Source organism: Bubalus bubalis, chromosome 23 (genome assembly GCF_019923935.1).
Source record: "Bubalus bubalis isolate 160015118507 breed Murrah chromosome 23, NDDB_SH_1, whole genome shotgun sequence".
In the NCBI taxonomy this organism is placed as follows: Eukaryota; Metazoa; Chordata; class Mammalia; order Artiodactyla; family Bovidae; genus Bubalus; species Bubalus bubalis.
This window is the reverse complement of record NC_059179.1, coordinates 24,763,573-24,781,082: the sequence shown is the minus strand read 5'-3', so window position 1 is coordinate 24,781,082 and position 17,510 is coordinate 24,763,573. Positions and strand designations below refer to the sequence as shown.

General features: G+C 41.4%; 2 protein-coding genes across 3 annotated transcripts in view; one reads left to right on the top strand and one right to left on the bottom strand.

The window, feature by feature from the left end:
• COL17A1 (collagen type XVII alpha 1 chain) overlaps nt 1-3,883 on the top strand; it is a 47,034-nt gene extending 43,151 nt beyond the window's left edge. Inside the window, exons 49-56 of the mRNA XM_006067732.4 lie at nt 11-100; nt 199-309; nt 663-809; nt 1,077-1,415; nt 1,910-2,047; nt 2,269-2,331; nt 2,484-2,546; nt 2,912-3,883. Coding sequence (XP_006067794.4) covers nt 11-100; nt 199-309; nt 663-809; nt 1,077-1,415; nt 1,910-2,047; nt 2,269-2,331; nt 2,484-2,546; nt 2,912-2,964 — 1,004 coding nt within the window. The 3' untranslated portion in view covers nt 2,965-3,883. The remainder of the gene's footprint in view (nt 1-10; nt 101-198; nt 310-662; nt 810-1,076; nt 1,416-1,909; nt 2,048-2,268; nt 2,332-2,483; nt 2,547-2,911) is intronic.
• Nucleotides 3,884-4,881: 998 nt separating this feature from the next.
• Nucleotides 4,882-17,510, bottom strand: part of SLK (STE20 like kinase) — a 61,733-nt gene continuing 49,104 nt past the window's right edge. For both annotated transcript variants that reach the window (XM_006067730.4, XM_006067731.4), the window contains 6 exons: nt 14,810-14,939; nt 14,057-14,181; nt 13,345-13,533; nt 12,655-12,780; nt 11,670-11,783; nt 4,882-8,523 (listed from right to left, as the gene is read on the bottom strand). In XM_006067730.4, the coding sequence (XP_006067792.2) occupies nt 8,377-8,523; nt 11,670-11,783; nt 12,655-12,780; nt 13,345-13,533; nt 14,057-14,181; nt 14,810-14,939 (831 nt within the window). In that variant the 3' untranslated portion in view covers nt 4,882-8,376. The remainder of the gene's footprint in view (nt 8,524-11,669; nt 11,784-12,654; nt 12,781-13,344; nt 13,534-14,056; nt 14,182-14,809; nt 14,940-17,510) is intronic.

Genomic DNA, 17,510 nt, shown 5'->3' with positions numbered 1-17,510 from the left:
CGTTCCTCAGGCACTGGAGTCAGCATCGGGCTTCCTGGCCCCCCGGGGCCCCCAGGCTTGCCGGGCACATCCTATGAGGAGCTCCTCTCCTTGCTCCAAGGTAGGGCTGATCAGGGCCATCTGATCAATGCTTCAGGGTGGAGGGCAGAGCCCCTCGGTCCAGGCCTAACTGATCCTTGCTCTTCCTCGGTGTCTCAGGGTCTGAATTCAGAGGTATCGTTGGGCCCCCAGGTCCCCCTGGGCCCCCAGGGCTCCCAGGCAGTTCATGGTCCAGCATCAGCATGGAGGACCTCTCATCCTACCTGCAGAGTAAGGAGTGAGGCAGGCGAAGTGCTCTCAGCCCCGCAGGGAGAGATGTGGTGGGTGGGGGGGGCGGGTGGGGAGACTGTGCTCTAAAGTCATGAGAGAGCTCGGGCCAGCAGATGACCAGGTGCCTAGCCGGGAGCTCTGAGTCCCAGAAGAGCTGGGGGAGGGGATGTGATGGGGGTTGAATGAGGCTTGGGACTGGGGGTGGAGGGCAGTGGGGAGCACTTACTCTGGAGGAAGCCAGGACCCAGGTGTGTGGGTCTCCCTCTGCCTCCTTCTAGAGGGGCCCAGGCTGGGAATTCAGTGGTCCTGGCGATGGATCCCTGATCCTTCTCTGTCTCTTGCTTCCTGCTCAGCTGCCGGCTTGTCATCCATCCCAGGCCCTCCTGGTCCCCCGGGTCCCCCAGGCCCTAGAGGGCCCCCGGGCATCTCAGGAGCTCTGGCGACATACGCAGCTGAAAACAGTGACAGCTTCCGGAGTGAGCTGATTAGCTATCTCACAAGTAGGTGCCCCTGATGTCCCCGTCCCTCCTCTGTCCCCTCCCAGTCCGGGCTTCTCTCTGTGAGAGGGTGGCCAGGGTTTGAAGGGCCTGGAGGCTAAACACCTTAGCCACCCCAGCAGGGGAAGTCCGGCTTCTTCTCAGCCCACACTCCACTCGGTGCGAGTTCACATCCTGCTAAAGGGTGTCAAGAACCAGCCCCCCACCCCAGTTCCCACTTCTTCCTCTCCCCCAGACCCGGCTCCCAGTAATGCCGCTTCCTCCCCCCAGGTCCTGATGTGCGTAGCTTCATCGTTGGCCCCCCGGGTCCCCCTGGGCCCCAGGGGCCCCCCGGGGACAGCCGCCTGCTGTCCACAGACAGCTCCTACAGCCAGAGTGGCAGCTCCTCCTCTTTCAGTAGGGACACCTCCTACAGCTCCTCCATGGGCATAGGAGGAGCCAGTGGAGGCTCCCTGGGCGAAGGGGGACCCTTTGGCATGGACATGGGCCGAGGCTACGGGGCCGCAGCCGAGGGTGCCATGTATGGCGGCGATGGCAGATTCGGGACCGGCTTTGCCAGAGGTCTGGATTACAATGAGCTGGCTGTTCGGGTGTCGGAGAGCTTGCAGCGTAAGTGGGGACACGAAGCCTCAGTGCTGTGGGGCTGGGAGCATGAGAGCACCTCCACGCTAAGGAGGACAGTGGTCCTGGCATCAGATGGGCCGGGACTGAAGACGAGCTTAGTTCAAGCGGCCCAGTCAGCACTGCAACCTGTGCTGCAGGGAGCAGAGAAGCTGGGGGTCCTGTTTCCCCTTCTTACTTGTGCTTCTCAGAAGTGTCCATGACTATGGAGGGGGCTGAGTGAAGGTTGGCGGCTAAGCCCTTTCCCCTTGTGGCTTACCAATACAACTACGTAGTAGTAAAAGGCCTGCAATACAAGCCCTTGGAGGTGGAGACCTGCTCATCAACACAGGAGACAAAAGAAGTTGCAGGGCTCCTTCCTCGCTGCTGCATAAGAGAGTCAAAACTGTACTGGGAGTTAGTCAGAGGGCCCTGTGCTCCCACCTTGAAGAGGGGGCCGGTGACCCCTACTCCCTGTGCCCACCACACTCTGTGTTTCACAGGTCAGGGGCTGCTCCAAGGGATGGCCTACACGGTGCAGGGGCCCCCAGGCCGGCCTGGGCCCCAGGGGCCCCCTGGCATCAGCAAGATCTTCTCCGCCTACAGCAATGTGACTGAGGACCTCATGGACTTTTTCCGAAGTAAGGGCAGCCCCCATTTACCTTCCCCAGACTTACCTTGCTGCACAGTCTCACGAACCAGAGTTCCGAAAAACCTCATTAACATGAGATGCTAAAAAGCTGATAAATTCTAAACTTTGTTTTCCTCTTACAAATCCAAACTCTACCATTATCGACAAATCACTTTACTTGCCAAGCACCAGGGTGATCTCTAGTCTAAGGCCCGCTTCTCCCCCTTGCAGCTTATGGAGCCATCCCAGGACCCCCTGGGCAGAAGGGAGAGATGGGCATCCCTGGACCCAAAGGTAAGTGGTGGCTGAAACAGCCACCTGTGGAACCACCACCCCTGTGGGAAGCAGCTCCCTTGCCAGAGCCATGGGGGAGTGCGTGCAGCTCCTCCTGTGGGGAGGAGCCCTGTACTGTGCCCCCACTTAGCCATGCCCCACTGTCCTCCTAGGTGAGAGGGGCCCTGCCGGGCCACCAGGTCCTCGAGGGCACAAGGGAGAAAAAGGAGACAAAGGTAAGGCTCACGGCTATGGTGTGGGTTTCTGGAGGCCTGGGAGACAGGCGGCATGTTCCACAGCAAGCTTGAAAATCTTAGGCAAATGCCCGTTATTACAAGGAGACACTGCCAACAATGCCAATTGTGTAACAATCAACTGAACCACCAGGGGGAAAGGAAGGAGAGGGTCAGTGCAAGGAGGAGAGGGAAAACCAGGCTGGTAATGAAATGGGGTAATCCATTTAAATCAATCGACAGTCTTACAGAAGAGTTCATCTTTCAAGCCAGTTTTGCAGTGGTCACAGTTGCTGTGATTACCCAAGAGAAAGTCCCCAGAGACTGCAAGGCATTTCCTAACTTCCTGTTCACTGGCCCACTTCTAGGTGACCAATTCTACATTGGGCGGAGGAGGAGGAGCATTGCCGTCAAGCCATAAGCAACCCATGGTGGAACAGCCCCCTGGACCAGTTCTTGCAGTGGCTTATGGCACTTAGGTCAAGACCTCTCCAGAGGGTAAAAGCTGGAGGCTCACTGTCTTACCGACACAGCAAATAGTCAACTAGAACCCTTATCTTAGTCTGGGACAATGTGTATGTCTGCAGAATTCAGTCCAAGACACACAGTCTGAGACAGCTTCACAGGGTGGACTCGGGAGTGGCCACGTGCGGTGTTGTAGGATGAGGCCGGTCTCCCTGCTGTCCAGGCCCGAGCGCCTTGGCTTCTTTTAACACCAGCCTAGGAAAGCCAGATACATAAAAGCTGTTTCATGTGCCCTTGAGCTTTTCCTTAAAAACAAGCCCAGAAACTGGAAGATGGGACTGGGGTACCACTCGAGGGGGCTGTTTTGGTTAACGCTGCAGGGCTGTGCTCCCAGCTCCTCCCTCTCCTCTTTACCCTGCATTCTCTAGTCGTAACAAACAGAATCAGCTGGTTGAGAACAAACTCTCGCAACTGAAAACATTAAGAAATCTACTTCCCTTGAAGGTGGTGACAGGGTTTCTCCTAGTTATTTCTCACTGTGTATCACGTTTCCACTTACTTAGGAAGTTTGTTTGATTGCAGCTATGCTGTCCCGTAGGTCCACACTAGAGCTGATAGTATGTTACCCTGAACTAGGCTGTGGCAGACAGGACGAGAAGGGCAAGGGGCAAAGGGGAAAGAAGGGGAGGGGAGGGAGAGCAGACTGCCTGCCGGGGAAGCCAGCACCCCTGCTCTGCACCTAGGAAATGCGTGGGGGACTGGGTGCAGTTGGTTTGAAAGCACTTTTCAATGTCTATAAACATTTATGTGGTCTGTTAGATGAAGAGTCGTTTCGATTGCAAAATCTCCAATTAAAGGGCTTTTTTCTTTTTTAACATAATGTTTTAATGTGATCTATCTAACCAAAAAATAAATAAATAAAGCGGGGTTGGGGGGGGAAGGAAGAAAGGAAAGGAGGCAAAGAAGGAAAAGAAAATAGTTTTTGGTTTATTAAGTTTGACGTTTTACTAATGAAAACTTACTATGCATAATGAATGACTGCAACGTGCCTTTTTCATATTTTAGTTTTACCTAGAGGCTTGACTCAATTTGTTTTTGTAATGGTAGCCTTAGAAGCTCAAGTATTCATATCCCCGTTAATGATTCTTATCTTGATTAACCAAACTTTTGAGTTTTGTCCTAGTTGAGACTTACCCATCCAAGCTATCTAAAAGTCTTCACAGAATCTGACACCCAAGAGAAATAGGGTAAAAGCCCCAAACTGCTAACTTCTCTGAACAGAACCCAGATATGAGATACGTCCTCAGCTGGATGGAAGTGGGTCTTAGCCTCTTTTGTTTCATTAAAAAAAAAAACAAGTCAAGCATGAGTTCTGCAGTATGCAATGCTCCTGGATTAGAAAGTGACACACGGTGCCTCCCTCCGGCCAAGCTGACTACTCGCCAGATGCTGCTGCCTAATGTCTACGGATTCTCACAGAACATATTAGTGATGAAAAAAAACAGGTTATTTTTAGCAGAAATGAGTCATGTGGTTTGTGAAATGTTTGAGAAAAATAATCTATTTCAAGGGAAAAAAAGGACATTAAAAGAGAGGTACATATATACACATATGTTGATGGAAATATTTTAAGCACCACTCAAAGGAGAGGTTTGCCTGACAAAAGCCACTCCCTCCAAGTTAGCAGTGAAAAGGACACTCATGTGTGGTGAGTAGACACTCTGGAACAATGGTACCTCTGATTGTCCCGGTCAGACGATCTGGAGAACTGCAAGCTTTAAAATACAGCTAGGATTTTTAAAACTGCTACAAAACATTCTCACGCAGGACAATCTAGTTTCAAAGAGTCTCAATAAAAGACTGCTTCCCAAAGTAGATTAAGAAATAACTTTATTTTTCATTTGTCAATCCCATGATTGAAAAGACATGTTGCTCCCAAACAGACAAGAGGCATTTTCTGAAACAAATTCTTTCTGAAAAATGTAGCTTGTGGAGTTATTACACTGCAAATCAGAGAAGGATCACAAAAAGCTACAGCCAACATTTAACACTGGTATAGTACTCTACCCCAAGCTGAGCAGCAGAAGTTTTAAAGCTGTATCAAAACCATGTCAGCCATTGGGTACCAACAAGAGTGGCATTAACTGTTGTGCCTTCAACTTAAGAAAAGCATTGAAAACATCCCATTTCCTATAAAAGATCATTTCCCAGAAAAGAATGGATTTATTCAATCAGAAGCCTATTAGAACTGGAACTAAAGAGCTCTCCTCCTCCACCTCAGTTGTACATTTTCCTTCAGTCAACAGTATCTCTAGCTAATCATTTGACAGAATTTGGCTTCTCAGAAGAGTCTTTGTCATTTCAGCACAGTGTGGAATGGGGAAAACTGTAGTTACAAGGGAACTAGGAGAGTACAAAAGGACAGTCACTTCTGAAACTCACTGACGCTCAAGAAGTCAGAGGCCCTCTGTGACAGTGAGTCTCATGCGCCTGAGAGCTTTGTGCTTGAGGAGACACTCCTTAGAGGTAGCTCTGGTTCTAGTTTATATTTAATTACAATTTGCTGTATCCTGTCACAGCAAAGTGTTAACATTTTCAGCAAGGTATAAGCACTCCAAATTTCCTCTTTACCCACCCTATAGCTTCCCCACAGAAAAGGGTAAGAAAAAGCTTAACTGACTCCATAGAGTTATAGCAGCTAATTCAGCAATTCACACCTAACCATGGATTGACAGGACTAGGAAAGGCAACCTGGTGCAACGAGCTGCATGAGCTAGACCTGCAGAAGTGTGGTGGCCAGCATGTCCACAGCACGCAGGGACGGGGGCAAGGCTGAGTAACTACGGGGCACAGATGGAGAACTGCTTTTATGCATTTCTTAGCACATTCTGTCACAGCAACAAAACCACCAAATCAGGAATGGATTTGACTGTATTCTTCAACTGCAAAGGTATCTTTGCCCCCCCAACCTCCTATGTACACTTCATGGAAGAGAGAAAGACCACTCTTCTGTATGTGAATACAGGGCCTAGCAGGAAGGGGGCAGGGATGGGCACAAACAGCATGGTCTATAACAAAACACTTTTTGAAAAGATTTATGTAACTCTAAGTATTAAAATGAAGGTTTTACCTCTACATATGTATCATTCTGTAGTCCTGCTCCCACATGAATATGGTCTGGTCATATTTGAAAGAGAACTCGAGTGTGAACAAGGAATCCAAAGGCTAATTTTACAGAGATACAAGAGCTGCTAATAAACTTACCAGAGGGTCAATCCTTCTACTCTGAGCCTCTTTCCTTTATTCAATTCTCTGAATGTCAAGTTGAAAGGAATAAAAAGAACCAAATACTCAGACCAAATTAACTATGGGCCATAAGCCATTCATCACATAGGATATCACTTAAATGATACTGAAAAAATGTCTACTGCCTGAAGTATTCATTTTTAAAAAGTCAATATACTGAAAATCTCAAAGGAGGAAGTGGTAGGAGAACCTTCTTCCTCTCCTTCAAATAAATCATTAAATACACTGGGTAACATTATACTGTCATTTCTATCATAACAATATAAACAATTTCCATCATCCTGAACATTATAAAGATATATATATATATATATATTTTAAAAGGCTTTCAAAACATTTTTCAGTCCAGCATTTGAGAATAAAGCGTTCAAAGTTTTGTATACAGTAACACATTCATGTGATAAGTGTATGAATTTACAACCATACATAATATATATATGTATATATATTTATATAAAAAACAAACTTGGGCAGAAGTTAAGGCTACCTACAAAGTTGTCCAAGTAAATTATGCTTGTCAAAACAATTACAAAATTAAAATCACATGCATTTTTAAATCATCTATAAACCACTGACAAAATAAGGTTCAGCATTCAAAGTTTTCAAATTAACTGTAAGAAAGTGCTACAGATATTTACATTTTCTTAACATTAATCAGTGTTCCCACAAAGTTTCATTTGCATTTTTCACCAGCCTCAACTGTAACATAACTAAAAACTGACATTTCTACAATTTGGTACCTAGCACTCATTAATAGGCTGCAAACGGCAGGCAGCAAGCTTCATCTACAAATGTGCTGTCTCACAACCTCAAAATATGGTTTGTAATACTGTTTGACCTGACACGTGCTTGAAAATCTAACCCTCAAGAGGGACTAGAGTGAACATTTCATTAATAATTACACATATCAAGCAGCCACAGGATAAAGGTTTTAGGACTTTCCCACTCAAATCATGTAAATAATTTAAACATGGAAAAAACAAAACCAAAATATGAATGACTTTATCTCAAAACAATAAAAAGTCATTTCTGGTATTTGCCTAAATATTTTATTTAAATTCTTCCTTCAAAATTACTCTGAACAAATGCCTCTTTTGAGATTAATTTCAGAAAAATATATTCATAAATATAACTCAGAGCCTGCCAGCCTATGACAGAATTTTAAACAGAAGTTGCTAAGATGGGAGAAGCCATTTAACCAGCTCATGTATTACTTTAGGAAATAAGCTGAGATAGCTAAATCTATCTTTTTTTAATTTGGTGAGTTTTATATTTTCAATTTGGACATCTAAAAGCTACCTTTTATTTTTTCATCTTTCCAACTTATACTTTAGGATGAAAACTTCTATCAAATGGTAATACGAGCAAGATTTAAAAAACAATAATGCTTAATGCTAAGGGTGTTTTGTCCCTGTTGAACCAAAAGGAGGAAATGCTATTTTAGACTGAATTGAAATTTAGTGTTTTAGGCACTATTTTATATAATAAAGCTAGCACCCTTAATTATTAGTTTATGTCTAAACAAGTAATTATTTTAGACAAATTACTGAAATAATTTTTCTCTTTTAAAAGAGTCCGATGCTAACATTTAAAGATAAGAGATTTATTTACTGAATCAATATCATATTTTGAGCAACTCAAAATTTTTTCATGAGAGCTACCAAAAAATTATTCCAATTCTCCACAGTGTAGAGAGCTTCAATTATAGATTTTAGACATCACTGAGAAGTTGTCATGTAAAAAGATATTTACTAATACTTAAATGACGTAACAGTTTTCTTTAAATAACTTTCAGGTAACAGTATCTAAATAACACAATTTTTAAGAGCATATACAAAAATCACCTTAGGGAATTACTGTGAGATGCTACTTTGCCAACATGGCCCAGCATCTGTCTTAGTTCCTTCCCCTCCATCGTTACTAAACAAGTAAAACAAAAAACACCGAGAAGGTGAGGCAGGTGATTGTCTTCGTGAGCTCTCTGATAGACTACAGCTAAAGATGAAGAGAACAGAATGACGTACTTAAAAAGCCAAACCCAACCACAGTGTGCTTCCCTCTGTTATGATCCAGTGGAATGCAAGCTAGGAATGGGGTAGAATTTGGAAATCCGGCTCTGTGTCGATGGGTTAAGGCATTCAGACTCCCCGGTCATTTTAAAGAACACTTCCTGTTCCTGTAGTTTCCTAGCAAACTCTTCTTCCAGTGTCTTAAAAAGGAAGGGAAAAAGAAATAATGCACTAGTATTACAAACAGAATTTACTCTGAAACAGTCAAGATAAAATTACTTGCCCCAAAGTCTTTGTATGTTATCCTAACGAAGAAGACACTGTTCAACACTAGGACCACACGCTGCGCAGCTCTGGGTTCAAGTCTTGGCTCAGCCACATGAAACTTCAATTACTTCTCTATATCACAGAACCATTTCATTCTTCTGCTGTGAAACAGCGATAACACCATCTACCTCACTGGGTTGTTATGCGAGGATTAAATGTGTTAATAATGTACTTAACCCATATTAGGCACTCAACAGATGGCACCTATTATTAACTACTATCCGTCTCTTCCACATGGAACTTCAGCATTTTCTACGTTTTATTTTGATTACTGATATGCATGTCTTCTCTTCCACACTGAACCACAGATTAAAGATAAGACCTAAGGCAGATTCATCTTTACATACAGTATGGAACAACTATATTAAGTACTTGCTAAGTATCTGAGGTAATCAGTTACTTTATGGACAAAGTGACTCAGGAGAAGTCCTGCTGCAGAAAACAAAGTACAGGAAAAGACAGAAGGACACAGGAAAGTTTCTCAGAGGAAGACTGAGCTTGGTTTCAATGGAAAGATAAGAATTTGACAGACAGGATGGGGAAGACACCCCAGGGAGAGAGAGTGAGCTGACACAATGCAGAGGCAGGAAGTTGGAGCTGCTGTGAGTAATGGTGATCACACCCAGCACTGGACCAGAAACTGGGAACAAGGTGGCGAGTGGGAGCGGCAAGTCAGAAGGGCTGACGTGGCCAAAGTGTGGCACCGTGAAGGCTTCAAAGTCCAAGTGAGGTGTTTACATTCTGTTCTGATGGAACTAAAGATTTACCAATACCACTATGACAGCATCAGAGATGCTCCTGAGGATAAACACTGGTGACAGCAGCCAAGGACGGAGAGAGGAAGGGGAACAAGAGGCCAGACGGGCCTCTAGGACATTACTAACAATTTTAAGAAGGAAGACAGCAAAGGGAAAGAAAGATTATGAAATGAGAGTCCAAATTATTTGTTATCTGCCTGAATGTGGGGTCTGATGGAAATGAAAGATAATTCAGGTTTCTAGCCTAGATGTCAGTTAAGAGGACAGGAATATTGGGAAGAACACCCGATGGTGGGTAGGACTGGAGAGAGGGGAAAGGTGAGATGGAGACGAATGAAAAGGGTTACTGAGTTTAGTTTTACCTCCACTGAGTTTACAATCTTTAGTCAACACTGAATAACATTCAACAGGCATGTATTGATCATTTACAATGTGCAGGAACTGTTCCAGGAGCTGGGTATGTAAGAGTAAACAGAGATACGATGCCCCTGCCCTCAAGGAGCTCACATTCTGGTGAGAGAAGACAAACAATAAAGAAATGTGTCTGGTGGTGATAAATATTATGAAGAGAAACAAAGAAAGGTGAGGGGACAGAGGAGTGTTCAAGGTGGGCACTGAAGCTATTTTATACAGTCATCTAAAAAAGAAACCTCTGATGAGATGATAATGGAACAGAAGGAATAAAATGAGGAGGAATGGAACGTTCAGATGGGACATGGGAACTGAGAGCGTGAATCAATAATAAAAACAATAAAATTACAGCAATAACAAACACTCACTGATCCTGACCAAATCTTAAGTGCTGTAAAGAACTGACAAGTACTTTACACACAGCTTCTGTTTACTGTCTTAACAAGGCCAATCAGGGAGGCAGTAACATCCTCATTTTACACACGAGGAAAACGGGGCTCAGAGGTGTTAAGAGAAAAAATTAACCAGTGTCAGCATTGAGACTCGAACCCAGACTTGCCATCACTTTAGAATTTGTATTCTATACAAGTTGTGGAATTGTCCTTAAATATGCCACAGCTGAAGCGAGGACAATCTGTAAGATCATCATGCAAAGAGCACAGGTAAGAATGCAAAATGGGAAATGTCTACCTTTCAGGTGACTGGATGACAAAGAAAAGTGATTAAAAAAAAAAAAAAAGGCACAGAGAAAGAAGAGACTGTCACAAACTTCAGGTGAGACGAGACTTTTAAGAATAACAGGTGGATAATGCCACCGGACTGTGACCACTGTCAACCAGTTCAACTGGGGAGGAATTCAAAGCAACAGCTAGAGTGAAAGGAGGAACTGGAGAAGGGAATTCTCACTTTCATCCCATGTGTACCCTTTGAATTCAGAAACACATGAATGTACCACCTATTCAAAAACATAACAATAAACAAAATTCAAATTTAAAAGCCACACTATCAGCTCACTTGGTCAGTTCTAGAAAGTTTTATTAGCACATGGTAGGAACTAAATATTATTTTCTTGATTAACTGACTGGATGAATGGAAGAAAGGAATGGTTGAAATGTGTAGCAGGCAGGAAGCCCAAGAGAAAATAAAGGTTTAAGTTTGAAAGCTGAGAGAGAGAATCATATAAGGAATAGAAAAGACAGAGTTCAAATGGTTGACCAGCTGGGCCAGGCTAGCAGGGAGTCAAGTGCACATAAGGAAGATGGCTAGCTGGTTGTGGGGTAGGAAGCCTTTCTTACTTTACTAGACTGTCAATGAACACAGCAAGTAAGAGCCTTATAATCTGGCTCCAGTTCACCCATCCAGACTAAGCTGTCATCCCTTCCTTCTCTCCGTCCCTAATGCCTACATACAGGCACACACTGCCTCTCACCCTACCATGACAGGGAGCCACATGTGATTCCTGTACACATCATTATCACTCTTTCTCTTCTCTGTACTTAAATTGCCCCATCCCACTCCAATTGGTCTGTCCTTCCAGCAAGCTCTTACTCATCCATCAGGCCTCATTTGGCTCACAAGGCACCTCCTCTCTCACGCCTCCTGCCTTCCCCAGGCAGACTGAAGTACTCCCCTCCTCCATTGCTGGTACACTGTGCTACTCTACTCTGTACCATGTACTTCCTTCAGAGAAACGCTCCTAGTCATCTGTAGCTGCTCGTCAACTAGATTCTGAACCTTTGGGACTTGGACTCCTCATCTCTGTGTCTCCCGTCCGTGACACATATTAGGTAAAAAGCCAACAGCTAGGAGGACGAATGCAAGTGTATTTTAATTAAAGCTTTTAAAATTACCTTTTTCCTAGGTCTCAATTTCTCTCTCCATTCCTTTAATTCTTGGCTGTGTTCCTCATCTAACTCCTTTAGTTTCTGAGTCTCATGTTCAACCAAGAGGTGACATTTTTCATTCTGAAAAGAAAGTTTGAATTAAAAAAATTTCAGATGACATTAGCAATTTTTCACAAATACAATTATCTTCCAAAATAAAAATATATATATATTCATCAAACATAAAGCTACTACTGAGGTTGAAATTCTCTTCTAACAACCAAGGACCAAGAATTATGAAATGAGTCATAGTTTCACTTTTGCACGTTTAGAGGCTAAATCTGTTACTTATCATATAAAAAGAACTTGACTAGAAAGAACTAGTTTGATCCTGATTTCCCATTCTAAGGTTTACTCACAAAACTGACACTTCAGAGGGCACCTTGCAAGCATTTTATCCAATGGTACCAGAACACGGGATTAGAAACTATTTTCTGCTCTAGAAAATTAAGCAAGTATATACGATATCCACAATGTATATACCCTACTCTGAAATTGTAAACATTTTAGAAATTATATATTAGGAGAAAATTTCTCATATATTGATCGCTTTTTTCAAAAACCTTGAAGAAAATGAACTATTTATCCTGAAATAAAAAGAATTTTAAAATTCAGAACATAACAAAACAGCCTACAGTGTTTTCAAAACTTTGTTCATCTTCTTTGCAAAATACACTACAAATTCTCAATAGTACTTTTGAAAGATGCAACTTCTTATATCATAAATTAGCTTCATGGTTATACTAATCATGGCTGTAGGCAATCTCAACAGGTGCCCCTGATACTAAACTGCTCTTCCTTTGGGTCTACAGAGGAAAGAAAGCCTTTAAGTTCTGGGATCCTCTCAGGCCACGTGCAGCGCACTGTGAGTACCTATCACTTCCTTAACCCAGCCACCAGCGCTGCTGGTGCTGCCTCTACGGCCAGCTCTGCTCTCGGGCCTGGAGCTGACCTGCAGCTGGTGCAGCTCGCGGACGTTGGCTTCACACTGCAGCTGAAGATCCCGCATTTGATTTTCATGTTTTTGATGCTGAGCCATTCTCTCATTCTTCTGCCTCTTTTCTTCTTGAGAAGCAAACTATAAAAAAGAAAAACAAGATAAATATGGTTAATAGGCAATGTAATTTCTGCATCTTCCAAAAGTGTAATTAAGGAATTTAACAAAGCTTAAAGTACAATAAACTAAAGCTACAAGTAATAATACGCTAGGACTGATGTAGACAAAGCTGGAGTCCACATCGTGGCTTTGGTGGGGGTAGGGACGTGGGGAGAGATTTCTGATTCAAACCTTGTTTCTCCTATCTGCTTAGTGACCTCAGTTAATTTGTGTGGGGGAACTGTGACTACAGAAGTACAGTGAGGCCGTATGTTTGACTGTAAAGCTGGTCAAATCACCTTATTCCCAGGGCCGCTCTTGGGGTCTATCTAGCCCTGGATCTTGTGCAGGGCATGGGAGACAGCAGCTCTCTGTGGCCAGCACTGGAGAAGAGGGAGCTAGGACACGCCATGTGTGTACAGAGCCATGGTGAACATCAACAACCCCAAAGTGGCCCCAATGTTTACAACACAATTATGTGGTCCTTCTAAAGACCATCCAAAACTTCTACACCTAAAAAAAGAAGAGAGTAATCTGCTTATTTACTTGTTTAATTTTGTCACGGTCCTGATCTGGCGTTGCTGTTGAGTTAATTCTCAAACTCTTCTTAAACATGGCCATTCGAGTCTTGGCTTCGCTACGCTGAATCTTAGGCAGTCTTGCTCTTTCTTGAGTCTGTCTGTTTTTCAACTCCTCAATAAGTCGTTGATTGTAACGCTGCATTTGTTCTGTTTCCTAAGAAAGTTTCAGAATCCAGTGATATTGAGATAATTTAATACCCAGTACCCACAAGTATGCTCAAACATGTCATTTGCTGTTGTTCCCCAAATTATTCTCTCCCTTGTTACACTCTGATCAGTAAACCATTAGGCCAAAAAAAAAAAAAAAAAAAAAAAAGAAATTTATAAGAAAAACAAAGCTAATAGTAATAAGAGTCTTATGTTAACTCTCTTGTACATTTTTAATTATCTGAATTAAAAAGAAGCCAAAATAGCTACCTTTGAGAGACAAGATGAAGACTATAATGTGTAACAGGTCTTTAAGCACTGTTTATTAGTTACCTTTCTTGGAATTTGTAGAGAAGAAGTTTGCAATAATGATCAACATATATTAATTACTCCAGATTTCATCAAATAAATTTTAGGACAAAAGAAAGGATACTTAAAACTTAATTCTGTAAAAAATATAAGTTTCAAAAATAAACAGCTCTGCAAACTTTAAAATGAACAAAAAAGTGAACAAATTTCTTTTCATTAACCTTCTCATGGCGCTTAAGTAGCTGGTGTCTTTGCATAAAATACTGATCTTTAAGTTGCTGTTTGAGCAGCTGGTGTTTTTCTTGTAAGTGTCGTTCTTCAAGCTCCCAAATCGCAGCTTCTCGAGCTGGAAGGAGAAGGTAATTTTCAAAATGTCACTTTGCTCTTTTCACGAATGTACTCTGGTCCTTGTTTTAATATTTACATAAAAGTGTTCTAATACACTAATTAAAACACAAAAGACGTTCTGAGCTATAAAAGAAATATTACCAATGTAAAGATAATATCCATTACCACTTTCCATTCTGTTCTAATGTCCTGTAAACAAAGAATGCCCCACTCCTAACACTAAAATTCCATTTAATCATCTCAGTGAGAAAGAAAAAATACCCAAGGTATTTGTTCGAGGAAATAAGTGCTTAAAATTCCATTCTATCATATAGCCAATTAAGTATACCATTACAGGGTATAAGGAACACCTAAAATTACTTAGGTATATTTCTAGCATCACCTGGACAAAAAGATGTTTTAGGGATTATATGTTTATTTCACTTCTATTGTTCACTTCTATTGCCATAAAGGAATTCTATGTCCTGCAGTAGTTCTGAATTTTATAAAGTATATTCCTCTTATTTACCTTTTTATCTTTCCCTCTACCACTCTAGCAAAAGAAAGCATTCAAATAATTTCCAAGTATATCTCTGCAATGTTTCAAGACATATTATGTATATACATATGCCACATATTTCATATACCTCTCATGAGCTGCTGCTTGTTATTCAGGCACTCTCTTTCAATATTGGCTAACTCTGCCTTCTGCTGTTGGATGATCTTTTTCAGAGAGCCATCTAATTCTTGTTGTTGCTTCTGAACAAACTCTTGTTCCTAATAGACATAGTTAACCATCAGTTAGTAAGTATCTATGGAGCAAAACATCCAGTTATCTATGTGGCTGTATGTATCAGTGATTAACAAGATTTCTGAACCAAGTTTCTAAAGTTAACTAGATTTAAAAATTATACAGTATAGGCATAACATGTATTTGTCACCCAACTCAAGACCAGAAAGTACTAGCATATTTAATATTGTGAACTCACTACTAAGAATAATACATACAAAAGAAGTCTATATAAACTACTCATGATTAAAATGCCCAATATGCTGACATCTTTGAGAAAAAAATAAACTTACACCTTCTAAAACTGACTATTCAATCCACTAGAGTGTGGCTACAATAAAAATGAAAAAGAATGCCTTTTAGGAAGAGAGGCAATAAAGAACAAACAAGTAAAACAGGAGCTTGGAATTTTAAAGTCTGTATTTTTCTATTAACAGAGTTAGGAAGCAACACCATGGCTATACTAACAGAGAAAGACAGTGTCTGTATCTCCAGCCTGTGCGTAAAAAGAGCCATACTTTAAGGACTTAGTGAGAAATAATGCTTTGCTAGAGAAGCAGGAACTAGAAACAGGAAAGACAGCTACATTTTATAACTCTACAAACAAAATTCCTTATAATCAGAGAATTCCACCAACATGTTTGGGAGTCACTCATTCAACAAATATTTACTGAATACATACTATTTGCTCAAATGCCAAATTTATGCTTTTTTTAAAATCCCTCAATTACTGTATAAGGAAAGGAAAGGTTAAAGGGACTTATGGTTGCTATGCTAGATTATACATTTGTGGATGGAACAGGAACAATACTCATATTGAAGAAATGCAAAATTTTCAAGTAATCAATTGGATCTCTAGCCCTCATTTGACAGTTACGGTAGCATGTGATTAATTCAAGGGATATTCTTATCAATTTGAGTGTGGATTTAGAGCTGTAGGGTTGAAGCAGCACTTCACCTATAATCCCTTCTCTTGTATATCTAAGAGATGATAAAACCTCAGGATTCGTTTTGGAACCATTTTTCAGGCCTTGGACAGAGTCTGGCAGCATCTGGATCACTACCAGCCTGGTCTTCAATGCAGAGTGAGTCTGGCAGTGTTCCTCAAGATGCTTCTCTTACTACTGATTCTCTGGAAATGAGAATCAGGTCTCACCATCCATGACATCCTGTTAATTTGCTGTCACAAATGCTGCTGTCTCATCTGCATTGTGATTTGTATTTTAGCATGAATACAAATGTACAGCAGAAAGACTAGTGAACTGTTTCTAAGAAGTATAATTGCCAGTAGAGTTTTGTATCGATTATGATCTTTTGTACTGCGGACAAGAAATGTATTTATGTGTCATTAAAAAAAGACACAATGTACATTGTCAGTTTCATAGATAAAATTAATGCTGAGCATTTATACAAAAAAAATTACAAATGCCAACTTGACTACAGTCACATAACTTTATCATAGCAAAAAAAGAAAAGAACTCAATGACTATTACAAAGCTAATTAGATTTATTTAATAAGACTGCAAAATCTCCATCCTATCTTATAAGCAGTTATAACAAAGTAAGTTGTTCAAGCTTCTCTTTTCTTACAGTAAATATCATTTATAATAAAAATTAAACTGATTCTCTAATTTCACTATAAAATTTCTATATGTAAACTTGTTTAATAAACAATATAACCTGCAGATACATCAAAAATTTTATTTTGTTCAGTATTTTTATCATTAGTTTGCATATATAACTTAAAAAATATGTGTGGACAAAAATAATTGGTCCAAATTATCATAAATATAAATATTACATTTAGACAAAGAAATCAAGTGTAAAAGATTGGACAAATAAGTACCTATGTGAAAAAAAAAGGTAAATACAGTGAACCCTTCAACAACACAGGTTTGAGTTGCATGGGTCCAAATAAAGGTGGATTTTTTCCACTAAATATGTCCTAAACATCATGTGGTTGGCTGACTGTGCAGATGCGGAACTGTGACGTGGAGGACCAACTGTAAATTTTTACATGAATGTTCGATTGCGTGGAGGGTCAGCACCCCAAAACCCAAATTGTTGAAGGGTCACCTGTATAAACCAGTGCCATTAAAAAAGTGAACGTGATTTCTTGTCAATGTAATTTTTGGTTATATTATTGTATTTGTCTAAATTAAGTAAGAGTTCAGTTCAAAGAAAATCTTTTTCAAGCACTTAATAAATGCTGGGGTCTGTACGACTTACATGGTTACTAAAATCAATAAAAGACAGCATTCCCTTCAAGGAGCTTCCACTCTATTGGTCCCAAATTGGTTTTATCTGTCAGTCCCTACAGCATAGTGGGCCCCTTCCCTCAGTAACATACTTTCAAAAGCTCCAAAGTAAACCACAGAGAACTCAAAGCAAGGAATAAAAGGATCCAGAAATGAAGATTCAAAGTGAATGACAAAGAACTGCAGAAGCATGCCCTGAAGTGGCCAGTATATAAGAGGGAAAAAAGAGCGAAGACTGTTATCTAGAAGCTGGCACAACTAGCACCATGCTCCTCCAGAAGATAAAACGCAGATCAACAG